Here is a 12,988-nt window from a genome sequence, read left to right on the forward strand (position 1 = left end):
TCTGTCTGATGTGTGCCACATTCTGGCTAGCACAGTGCTGTCTAGCTGCAGCCCAACACTTTCTTCTCCCCACAAAGGAGACATAGAGGAAAGTAAGTAAGTAGAGAATGACCTATTCTAAATAATCTTGAATTGCCCTTATTTACCTTTTTCAATTTACATACTTTAATACCTTATACTTAGAAACAAATTCCTTATGACCTAGGGTGTGTCAACACTGTGGTTGATAGTTCCTGGTTCATAAGATAAGCATACCTAGCTCATGTACAGTTGAGAGGTGGAAAGGAACCTGGTTTTCCTGGAAAGTAAACTATCTTTTATCTGTTACAAGTTTTAAAAAAAAACTAACAGATAAGAACTTATCTCAAGAACATGTTTCCATGTTGTATAATAGTCTTCATAATTACTTTAATCACTACATAGCATCCCATATTGTTGGATTTTTACATCTATCTTCTATATGTAAAATTGCAGTCACATTTACAAGCATATAGTTTTTTATTTTTTTATTGAGATACAATTCAGTGGCGTTTTGTTTCTACATTTTAGATTATTTCTTTAGGGTAGCTTCCTTTTTAAAAGAGGAATTATTAAGACAAAGAAGCTTTTTTTTGAAACTTTTTTTCCTTAATACATATTAGAAATGCTATTTTAAAAAAAGAATTAGGAGTTTTTGCTTTTTAGTTTAAAACTTTAATATACCTTTTTAAAAATACTCTAAAATAACCAATATAAAACATTAAACAGACCCTATGCATAAGTCCTTGGCAACAGTTTTTTTTTAATTGTGATAAAATACAAATAACATAAATTTACCATATTAATGTGTACAGTTCAGTAGTGTTAACATTCACATTGTTATACGCCCAATCTCCAGAAAGCAGTTTTACTCTCAGAAAAGCAAATAATCCAATAGAGTAATTTTGGCAGAATGTGAAGAAAGCACAGAGAAATGTGAGAAAACTAATTCATTCTTTGATACGAAAAGGTTGAGAACTTTTAAATCTTCAGAACTAGACAACTAGATTATCAAAACAAAATAGACCAAAGGACCATCAGTTTAGCATTTTTAAATTACAAATACAACCTCGTGTGGAATAAATTTCATATGGATTAAAGATGTAAATGATAAAAGTATTCAAATAAATAGAGATTGATACATGTGTCATATTGAGTGGAAAAAATACTGTCCCAAAGCTAGAAATCACAAAACCTTTCAGATTTTACTATATATAAAATTTTGTATTATTACCTTTAAAAGAGTAACTACAATGTTAGGGCAGTCTTAGGGTAGTGAGGTAGTGATTTTTATTTCCTTCTCAATGTTTATCTCTACTTTTTTTTTTCAATGACTAATTTTTATTTGCATAATAAGAAACAAATATGTGTATGTCTACAAACTTTAATTTGTAGGGTTCTGGAACCTCAACAGTATATTACCTTTTCATTACAGTGTATATCTTGGGGAGACTTAGTTTACAGTTTTGGATTAATCATGCTGTCCACATGTCACTGGTTCCTCTTTAGACTTCCAGGCTCATGGCCTTACAATTGGCTTATATATGGTGTTATAAATTCCATCAGGTTCCAGCCTACCAGTAGTCTCTCCAAATTCTCAGAATGACAGCAAGCCAAGTCAAACCACAAGACCTTACAAATGGCTCTTTCCAGTAATACTGACAAATTAGCCACATAAGATTGACTTTCTTGACTTTCTTGACCTCTGCAACTTCTGTAGCTACTTGGCCTCAACTAACTGTACATCATTAAGTATTGCCCTGTTAAAAACAGTGCTCTTTTACCTATAGCACTTCATCTGCCTAATTCTCTTCATCTTCACCCACAGAACTTCAAGCTAGAATTTGCTTTAAATTGTGAGTTTGTTCCTGTTGAATTTCATGACATCCGACAAGTTAAAGCCAGTTTTAAAAAACTGATGAGGGCTTGTGTCCCAAGCACCATCCCTACTGACTCAGATGTGACCTTCCTGAAAGCCCTGGGAGACTCTGAGTGGTTCCCACAGGTAATGTCTGGAGCGGCTCATCTTATAACTCAAGGAAAGAGAAGTCCAATTGGATATACAGAATTGATATTTGAGGGGAAAAATATTGTGTTCCCCCACTACCTGACCCTCTCCCCTTCTTGTATGCCCTCCATAAAGGCTTTCCAGTTCCAGGAAACCATGTGATCTAGATGATGGGTCTAGAATTCTTCATCCCTGGGCTTTCATCTCTCTATCATTGAAACTTGGTCTTCATAGGATGCTAAAGAGGAGGTCTTTATTGTTAGATGGGAACTTTTTGACATGCAATAAATTTAATCAACAAATATTTATAGGACTGCTGCTCTGTTGTCAGCAGAGTGAGGATCCAGGACAGAACGTGATTTCTAGATCACTCCAAGAGCCTTTCCCTCTTACTTTCTCACCTCCCATGTGTCTCTGCCTTTTCCGTGTGTCTAGATTTTAGATTCACCCTCAGACTAGCCACCAAGGTCATTGGATGCCCTAAAGCCTACCTAAGGTTTAGGAAAAACTGCATATCCTTTCTTCAGCTCAGTCAAGCTTGGGATGTTTTTAATTAAACTCTTATTGAGAAATTAAGGAGAAATAGATACGCCAGCACACATAACCCTCATTTCTTCCAAACCACAGAAGAAAGGTATTTATGACATGCATGTTTTAGACACTGATGCAGACATTTGGCCAAGAGCATCTCTGCAGTATACCCTTCAGCCTTGTCTTTAGGCCACTGATGCTATGCCCATTATTCCTTTGCCCCCTGTAGGAATTCCCAGCCCCTCTCATCCCCTGTTCCTATCTGCCTCCAAGCTTCCTGCCTCTCTCTTGTTTTCCATAAGCCAGGAAATAATGGGAGTACCCAGGGCAGTGACTATTCTCAAGATACTTAAACTATTAAAAAAAAAAAAAAAACCCAGCCACATATATAATTAGCTATAAATCTAGATGAGGATATGTTAACGCCTATTATGACAGTTCAGGATACTTTTGAATACCCGTGGAAGGAGCTGATCAAAACTTCATTCTGTCCCTAAGCTTTGAGCCTCAGCTCCAAACTGTTCCCACCACCCAACATATCTGTCTGTTTCTGTACATTGTGTGTTCTGCTTCTTACTCCAAAGTGGGTCTGTACCAGAAGTTGGTGACTAAAAACAGTGGAAAATATTGCCCCACTTGGGATATTGGCATTTTCAAAGTTAATTCAGAGTAAATGCTAAGCCCAAGAGAATTCAAGCCTGGTAATGGCTGTGTTATAGAACAGTGAGTGAGAAGCTTCCCATTGCTGGAAAGGATATGTGCCTTGTTCCTGGGTTTAAAATAGCCCAGCTCTGTTTAAAATATGGGGACGGGTGTTATTTTGTTTTATGTTAGTTGACAGTTGGATTCATTCTACAAATTATATCAAGTGATGCTTAAAATATAGTTTTAATCCTATAATACACAATTGGTTTTGAATCTGTATGCTCTGCTCACAACCTAGTTGTTCATTAGGGACTTGAGTCTGCTAATTTGGCTTAAAAGGCTGAGCACAAATATAAGTTTTCTTCCCATTGAATACACAGTGCAGACAAGTAAGAGTGTCTTTTAAGATAAAATTCATTTGTCATAAAATTCAGCCCTTTAAAGTGTACAATTCAGTGCTTTTTAGTATATTCACAGAGTTGTGCAACCATCCTCCTATCTAATTACAGAAAAATTAAGAGTATCTGAAGTAGAATTGACTACATCATAGAAAAACACATTTTAAGTCCGGTAACTGTGTTCGTAGGGCCACTTAGACCCTGTGTCTCTTCCACTGTATGGAATTCCATAGCTCTTCTACTTGGGGGGGATCATGTACGGCCAGTTTATTTCATTGTCCATTATTCAAACACATTGTTTTAAACTATGTCTACTTTTGGGGTGCCTGGGCGGCTCAGTCGTTAAGCATCTGCCTTCGGCTCAGGTCATGATCCCAGGGTCCTGGGATCGAGCCCCGCATCAGGCTCTCTGCTCCACGGGAGGCCTACTTCTCCCTCTCCCACTCCCCCTGCTTGTGTTCCCTCTCTCTCTCTGTCTCTCTCTCTGTCAAGTGAATAAATAAAATCTTTAAAAATAATAAAATAGAATAAAATAAAATATGTCTACTTTTAAATCATGTCATTATTTCATCTTGATTTTGACAAAGAACTTTAAGCATTTAAAACTTATGTTCTTTTGTCCAAATACTTTATCCCTAACTTGTTTCGTTATCTAAGGTTGATAATGAGTCTGTCTGTTCGTGATGCTCAGGAAGTGCCTGGTCTAATTGTGGCCTCCTTTCCTGTCTCTTAGCTTCACAGGATAATGCAGCTGGCTGTGGTCGTATCAGAAGTACTTGAGAATGGTTCCTCAGTTTTGGTCTGTTTGGAGGAAGGCTGGGACATCACTGCACAAGTAAACTATTAAAACATAGTTTTATATACTTAGTTTTAGATTTATATTTAAATCCTGTTGTTTTTAAATTCTGCAGATGAATCTTTTGTATAATGACTAATGTGTTTATAGATAGAGAAAGTCCTATGTTAAAAACCACTTAGTATCCATCAGAGAGCTCTGTGCCCTGAGCTTCCAGGCACTACATAAGCTGGAGCTCTGGCCCAGGGCATCAAGCTCCCACATGGCAGATACACCATGCGAGCATACAAATGGAGCCCTTGATCAGAGGGTAGGACATGGACCATCCTTCTTGGGTTTTGTCAGTCTTTTCCTTGGCTTTCAATAAGCCCCTCCTTTACCAACTCCAGAGTGAAAAAAGGAAAGTGTAAATATAAACTAGGTAAGATGTTAATCTATCCCTGCCAAAAAGTAGATAATAGGTTTGAACTGACCCGCTAGCCGTATTAATTAACTTGTAGGAGAGGGCTGCAGACAGCACACTGTTCAGATAAAGATTAAAATCATAAGTCCCTGAAAGAAAATATGTAGCCAAAATGAATTTGAGGTTTTGTTTTTACTGTGGAAAGTCTGCAGAATTAATCTGATTGGCTGTCCTGGGGCAGTTAGTGAACAAATTTGCTGTTCAGGTAACTTTGCCTGCCTTATTAACAAAATTTTTTCAGGACTGAAAGTAATGAAGTATCCATCCTGCTTGTGCCCTAGGTGACATCCCTGGTTCAGTTACTCAGTGATCCCTTTTATAGGACACTTGAAGGCTTCCGGATGTTGGTCGAAAAAGAATGGCTCTCTTTTGGTCATAAATTCAGTCAGCGGAGCAGCTTGACCCTCAACTGTCAGGGTAGTGGTTTTACTCCAATCTTCCTGCAGTTCTTAGACTGTGTACACCAGGTAAGTAGAGCAAACTTAAATTGACTTGATATGAAGGAAAGAAAAGAACTAGCATTTATCGCGCATTGCAGTTCTGTGCCTGGTATCTTCATGTCATGACTCTGATGGACTCAGCCATAAGACTTGCTGAAATCTTAGCAGTGGATTCCTGGGAATAGAGAAGAAAAAGAACTAGTTGATTTCTAAAACTAGGAGAGCTGAGTTGGCAATTGGGCTGGCCCCCGTGTGAAGTGGCCAGCATTCTAAATTATCATCTCCCAAGAAGAGGGGCACACTTGGGTTTGTTGTCCAGGAAGGTTTGGTCTATGGTAGAGCAGCAAAAATCTCTAGATGATGGCAGGGCCTGAAATCCAGCAGGTGGTCTTCCCAATTTGGGAGGATCTTAGCTTGTGCCTAGGACTATAGAAGGTAGAGCCTAACCCCTGAGAAAGAATCGGGGCCCAATCAAGCAAGCCTGGAGATTGAGAACACTGGCTTGGTTCTACTTAGTGACCTAATCAGGGCTAATCAAGAGACCAGACAGAAACCCAGGTATATAATCCAGTCAAACCCAGGGGGAGCAGGGGGATAGGGAGATTTGAATGCTCTAGGCTCCCTCCTACCCTCATCTCAGGCACATCAGATACAAACTTCCTAATGGGGTCTGAATCAGAATTGGGCTTCAGAATTGCAGGGCACTGGGTTTGCTAAATTGGCCTAAGAAAAGCAAGGTTGACATTCCCAGCTTTGTTTCATCTGCACCACAACGATGAATGGGTTCTGGCATGTCAAACGTATTTGTCAGAACAGTGAGCCTCTTTGAAATAGATTGGCCTCAGGTATCTATTGGAAGGAGAGGTGGAAATGTTTTCAGGAACCAGAACTGAAACTAGGTCTTCTAAAGAGGCCTAGTTGGTGTATGGGTTTTGTTTTGGTTTGGTTTTTTATCCTGTTAATCATTTGATCAGCTTTATTAATTCACTACATAATTTTTCATTTATTTAAAATTTATTCAATTCAGTAGTTGTTAGTATATTCACAGTTGTGTAATTGCCACAATCAATTTTAGAACATGTTATCACTCCTAAAGGAAACTCTATACCCATTAGCAGTGACTTTTCATCCCCCACCCTTACCCCATTCCCCACATACACACACTCTGGTGGTTATTTTTGATTGCTCTAATGAGCTCCTTAAAGAAAAGATCTATTGAATAATTTCAATGAATTCTGTCCGAGCAGCATCTGGAGAAGATGGTTACAAGGTTGAGCTTACATTTTAAATCTTTGCAGCAAATGGTGTATTTGTTTACTATTTGAATATGAGCCTTTTCATTTCATACTCCTTTTGGCAGATAGATGAGAGAGACATTTGGAGCCCATTGTCTCTGAAACAGGAAGTTTAGCTAGGACCAGGGAGAGGAGCAAGCATCTTTTTCTCACATCTAGATAGGTGAAAGCATATGAGTTCTTCATGAAAGCACTTCTTATTACCTTGCTTGTTACCTTATATTGCTTACCAAATGCACTAGGCTGTCTACCTTAAACTTACACAGTGATGTATGTCGATTATTTCTCAGTATAACTGGCAGAGATTTGGGGAGGCAGGTAAAAGCAACTATAAACTATATGATTTCATTATAGAAAATTCTACAAAAGGCAAAACTGTAGTGACAGAAAACAGATCAGCGGTTGCTTGGGACCAGTGGTCAGGGACACTGAAGGGGCATGACCAAACTTTTTAGGATGAGGGAACTGTTCTGTCATAATTGTGGTGGTGATTACACAAATGACCAAAGCTAATCAGTCAGCCTGTATGCTATAAATAGAGAAATTTTATTATATGTAAATTATATATCAATGACTGGAAAAACAGAATTTTAATTAGTAAGTTGAACAGCTCAGTTAACTGGAGTTCCAGAAAAAGAAAAGAGCAGCTATCTAGTTTCTCCAGAGAAAAATTTGTCAGTCTGGTGCCCAGAAAATACTTAAAAGCCTGGCTGCCTGCTCTTTAGAAATAGGGCAGGAAATAGGTCCAGGGAGATCCCTCTTTTTTTTTTTTTTTTAAAGATTTTATTTATTTATTTGATAGAGAGAGCGAGAGAGTACAAGCAGGGGGAACAGTAGAGGGAGAGGGAGAAGCAGGCTCCCTGCCATGCAGAGAGCCGGATGTGGGGCTCGATCCCAGGACCCTGGGATCATGACCTGAGCCGAAGGCAGACGCCCAACCATCTGAGCCACCCAGGCACCCCCAGGGAGATCCCTCTTAAGTGTGCAGATTTTTTCTTTTTCTATGCTATTTTCAGTTTCAAGCCTCATCACTAACCCAGTTGTTCCTGCCATTCCCAAGTCCAGAGCTCATCAAGTTTGTTTTTTCCAGAGGACAAACTTCTAATCCCTTGCTTTCAAGGAGGCAATCACATGACTACATGGGGTCGGAAAGGACGCTGGAGATCTCACCACTTCCTCTATAGACTTACACCTAGTCCTCATTTTTGGCTCCCATTTCACCCCCATATATGTTACTCAGCTCTTGGGCCTCTGAGTCCTGAGCCTTTCTGGGTTTAAAGGGCAAGCTGTTACCTTCTCAAATCATTTTCATCCTATAAGCATCCCAGTGTAGCTTCTCATCTTCTATCATTTATTGCTATTCTTCCTTCTATTTTCCATCGTTCATAAATGTGCTGAATTTTCTTGACCTGCTACTGTCTCTCTTCCCATTCTCCCCACCTCCTTTTAGGTTTTTTGCCTTATAAAAATTCCTTTCCTTTAATTAAGGGAGAGTTGCAGGGTGCTGAGTATGTATGGCCTAATTTAGCTTAAGTTAAATGCACTATTAAATATGTTAAATATCCATGTTCAACTTGCAGAATTCTGCATCCCTAAACATGAGAATCAGCAAAAGGCGGCACTAACAGTCAGTAAGAGATGGGAGGTTCTCATAGAAGACATTTTGTCCTTGAAAATGAGAACATCATTCTACCCCAAGTATAATAATAATTACTTGATATGGAATACTTATATTTTATTGTTGGGGGTAGGTAGGAGTGTGACCTAGAATTGGAAAGTAACCTGTATTGTGTGAGTACCCCTTAAGTGGTGTAAACAAAGTAACTTAATATAAACAAAAGTGAAGTATAAATTATATTCCTGTTGTCTTTAGAATACATTACAATAGATGCTAAAATGATATGTTATCTAAAACATCTTAGGATGTATGTTTGATTTCTAGGAGCTTTTTATTTTAAATGATGAGTTAAAATTCAAATGTTCTGTATAAATTGAGCTTTAGTGATAGCTCAGTTATTTGTAGATGAATGCTTCACAAACTGTAGAAGATAATATTGTTCAGGGCCTAAAGACTCCTTTAGTATTAATTTAAATGTGATTGTACCACATTAAAATTTTTTATAGATTTTTTTTTAAAGATTTTATTTATTTATTTGAGAGAGAGAATGAGATAGAGAGGGAGAGCATGAGACAGGGGAGGGTCAGAGGGAGAAGCAGACTCCCTGCCGAGCAGGGAGCCTGATGCGGGACTCGATCCCGGGACTCCAGGATCATGACCTGAGCCGAAGGCAGTCGCTTAACCAACTGAGCCACCCAGGCGCCCTTTATAGATTTTTTTTAAAGATTTCTTTATTGGGACACCGGGGTGGCTCAGTCAGTTAAGCGTCTGCCTTCGGCTCAGGTCATGATCCCAGGGTCCTGGGATCGAGCCCCGCATCGGGCTCCCTTCTCAGCAGGGAGTCTGCTTCTCCCTCTGCCTGCCGCTCCCCCTGCTTGTACTCTCTCTCTCACACATATAAATGAATAAAATATTTTTTTAAAAGATTTATTTATTTTAGGGAGAGAGAGTGCGAGTGGGGGGGAGGACCAGAGGGAGAGAGAAAGAGAGAGAGAGAGAAGCAGACTCCCCACTGAGCATGGAGCCTGACGCAGGGCTTGATCTCACAACTCTGAGATCATGACCTGAGCCAAAATTAACAGTTGGACACCTAGCTGACTGAGTCACTCAGGCGCCCCAGCGTTAAAATTTTTTAAATTAAAATATGAATTTTAAAAAATTTGCCTGAACCCTCTTTTGCCTTAGTACCCTCACACATAATAACCTGAGCAGAGGCAAGTCATGGCAAAGCAAGCATATGACCTTAATTGCAGTATTTAAAGGATGCTTGGCTATGATAGGTATCAGCTTTGGTGAAGCAAATTACTTTGTGCTGAAAAGGGATTGTTTATTCATTCAAAAACAGAAGACTGTAGAGGACTGTAGTTAACAAATAGTGCTTCTGACTCTTGCTGACTTAATTATAAGGTAGTGTTTCATCATCTCCTACATTACTAGTTTTAGGCATTAGAAAACGCCTTCTTTGAATACCTTTCAAATGAACACTAGTGTTTTACATGACTCCAGCGTTTGCCAGACAATTCGAATTACTGCTGTCCTCAGTCTCTCAGGGGCACAAAACAGAGCCAGGCTCAACAACATTTAAAAAAAAAAAAAAGTGCAAAATTATGCAGCAGCAAGCGAAACTCCCAGGTGGAATGTGTTCACTGCTTATTAACCATTTCTAACATGCTGAATGCCAAAAGACAGTCTATGGAAATTTGCCTAGACTTGTCCATTAGTACTAGTAGAGTTACAAAGAAAACAGATGAAGCACTATCTTAAATTAGAACTGCCTCATCATATAAAAAGCCATTGTTTATGCCAGTATATCCAGGTGTCAGATGAATTATAAATGCTAGATCACTGTTTCATAATAGCAACATCTGGCAATTTTTTTGTTGCTTCTAGAAGAAATTGGCTTAGTTCAAATGATACCATTACAGGATGCTTCCTTTTCTTAAAATAGTTGAACCAAATTCAAAAAGAAATACATCCAAAATACAAAAATGAAATTTTTACCTAAAATTTATTTTTAAAATATAATACCAAGGGAACAGATATGTATAATATGAACGAAAACTTGAAGTATAGGAAAGCATCTCCTCTCTTTCAACATTAGAGTAAATCTTTGAGCGTTTCTTAGAACTTTTTCATTATTTCCTACTTTGAGAAAAACAACAGTTATAACTTTGCTTTTGAAGTTTATTCAAGTTGTAAATTGACTCACTCTGGTCTGGCTGTGTGATACGGTTCTCCTCACAGTTACCATATGCCAGCACTATGCTAGGTCCTATTCCAAAAAGAAAAAATATTTGCCTCTTGAAGCTATGAACTTTCCTTGTGAGCACATGTATGAGGAGCCAAGCTGCCCTCACACGGTTTGGTTACTCTAAAATTTATCCATTAATATTGGCAAAATAACCGCAGTTAATGGAGTAATGGTATATTCAAAGTTTCTGGTGTCTGCCCGCTTCCCATTCATTTGAAAACTGGCAGAAATTGATATAATCCAAGCTGTTTTATATCAAAGCTATTTTACATTAAAGTTTTTAATATTTTGAGCCCATAAAATAAATCTGCATTTGCATATCAGTCTTACTTACTAATTTTTGATCTTTAACAAATTATTTAACCTCTCTGTGCTTTGGTTTCTAGACAGATACATGGATAGATAGATAGCTATCAGAAGGATTACAAATCTTATGTAAAGTGATTGGCACAGTAGAAACTGCACAGTTAATGTTTGTTAAATCTTTATCTTGAAATAAGAACCTACATTAATTACCTATTTTTCTAGGGTGTATCTATCATACCCACAATTTTTCCAATGTTGATACCATTCTATATAGGGTCTCTTGTAGCTTAACATTTCTAATTCTTGAAAGCAAAATCCAATGTTAACTTATTATATTTTATTCCCAAAACATTGATCTTTCCTGGGATTTGAGTCATAGCTTATTTTATGGGCCTTTAAATTTTATAAAGTACTTAGTGACACATGGGCAAAAAATAAGACCCTATAAATTCATGTTTCTCCAAATTCCATTTCAGATTCTCTTCTTATAAATAAGTGAAATTGGCAGGTTTCACTCCATGATGGAAAACAAAACTAAAATACCGCACATAGCTTCGTCTTTTAAGTCTGTATATTTTTATCTTCCATCAAGATAAATATAAAATTATTTTGGACAACAGAATCCAGATGATGCCTGAGAAAGGCCTAAAACTCTACTCATCAACATATTTGGGGAAATGCTCATATAGAATTAATTTATAGGCTGAGAGGCCTATTATTTCCAATTCTACATAATAAAATAAGGCTAAATTTATTTGAAGCAGATTTGCCTTTAGGCCTCAAAAATCTTGTGGCCAACAATAAAGAAAAATAATGAAACCAAATGCTGTTCTCTAAAAAGATCGATAGAATTGATAAACTTCTAGCCAGACTGATCAAAGAAAGACACAAAATACCAGTAATAGAAATGAGAAAGATGACATCACTACAGAGTCTACAGATATTAAAAGGACCATAAGGGAATACTATGAACAATTTTGCACCAATAAAATCAACAATTTAGATGAAATGGACAAATTCCTTGAAAGACACAACCTACCACACTCACTCAGGAAGAAATATATAATTTGAATAAGCCTGTGTCTATTAAGGAAATTGTAGTTAAAGTCTTTCCACACTGAAAACTTCAGACCTGTGTAGCTTCACTGGTCAATTCTGCCAAGTATTTAGGAAGAAATAATAGCAACTCTACAAAAACTCTTCCAGAAAATTGAAGCAAAGGGAATACTCACCTCAGTCTATGAGACCAGCATTACCCTGGCCTGACAAAGACAACAAAAGAAAACTATAGACCAGTATCTGTGATGATCACACATTCAAATTTTCTAAACAAAACTTTAGCAAATCAAATCCAACAATATATTTAAAAGATAATATGCCATGGTCAAGTGGCATTTATCCCAGGAATGCACAGTTGGTTACACAGTCAAAATCAGTCAAAATAGGGGCACCTGGGTGGCTCAGCCTTTAAGCATCTGGCTTCGGCTCAGGTCATGATCCCAGGATCCTGGGATCGAGCCCTGCATCTGGCTCCCTGCTCCACGGGAGGTCTGCTTCTCCCTCTCCCACTCCCTCTGCTTGTGTTCCCTCTTTCGCTGTGTCTCTCTCTGTCAAATAAATAAAATCTTAAAAAAAAAAAATCAGTCAAAATAATTCACCATATTAAGAAACTTAAAAAAATATATATATGGTCATCCCAATAGATGCAAAAAACCATTTGAGAAAATATAACATCCATTCCTTGTAAAAATGTTCAGGAAACTAGAAATAGAAGGGAACTTCCTCAAACTCTAGATAGTATCTATTTTTTAAGAACCTACAGCTAACATCATACTTAATAGTGAAAGACTAAATGCTTTTCCCTTAAGATCAGGAACAAGATGTGGATGTCTACTTCACCACTTCTATTCAACATTGTACTAAATAAAGGTCCTAGCCATGCAATAAGGCAAGAAAATAATGAAAATAAAGACAAACACATTAGAAAAGAAGTGAAATTATCTTTATTCACACACAACATGGTTGTCTATGGAATCTACAAAAAACTACTAGAATAAGTGAATTTAGCAAGGCTACAGAATACCTGATCAATATACAAAAATCACTAGTATTTCCACATACTAGCAATGAATTATTGGAAAATTAAAATGTAAAAATTAGGGGTGCCTGGGTGGCTCAGTTGTTAAGCGTCTGCCTTCGGCTCAGGTCATGATCCCAGG

The 12,988-nt window shown here is 37.7% G+C and overlaps 1 protein-coding gene across 4 annotated transcripts in view; it reads left to right on the top strand.

Annotated features, from left to right (window-relative positions):
- The window catches only part of SBF2 (SET binding factor 2), a 467,712-nt gene that overhangs the window by 435,502 nt on the left and 19,222 nt on the right, over positions 1-12,988 (top strand). For all 4 annotated transcript variants that reach the window (XM_044919518.1, XM_044919516.1, XM_044919517.1 and 1 more), the window contains 3 exons: positions 1,847-2,023; positions 4,334-4,435; positions 5,141-5,326. In XM_044919518.1, coding sequence (XP_044775453.1) covers positions 1,847-2,023; positions 4,334-4,435; positions 5,141-5,326 — 465 coding nt within the window. The remainder of the gene's footprint in view (positions 1-1,846; positions 2,024-4,333; positions 4,436-5,140; positions 5,327-12,988) is intronic.

The sequence above is a fragment of the Neomonachus schauinslandi genome, chromosome 11 (assembly GCF_002201575.2).
Source record: "Neomonachus schauinslandi chromosome 11, ASM220157v2, whole genome shotgun sequence".
Lineage (NCBI taxonomy): Eukaryota > Metazoa > Chordata > Mammalia > Carnivora > Phocidae > Neomonachus > Neomonachus schauinslandi.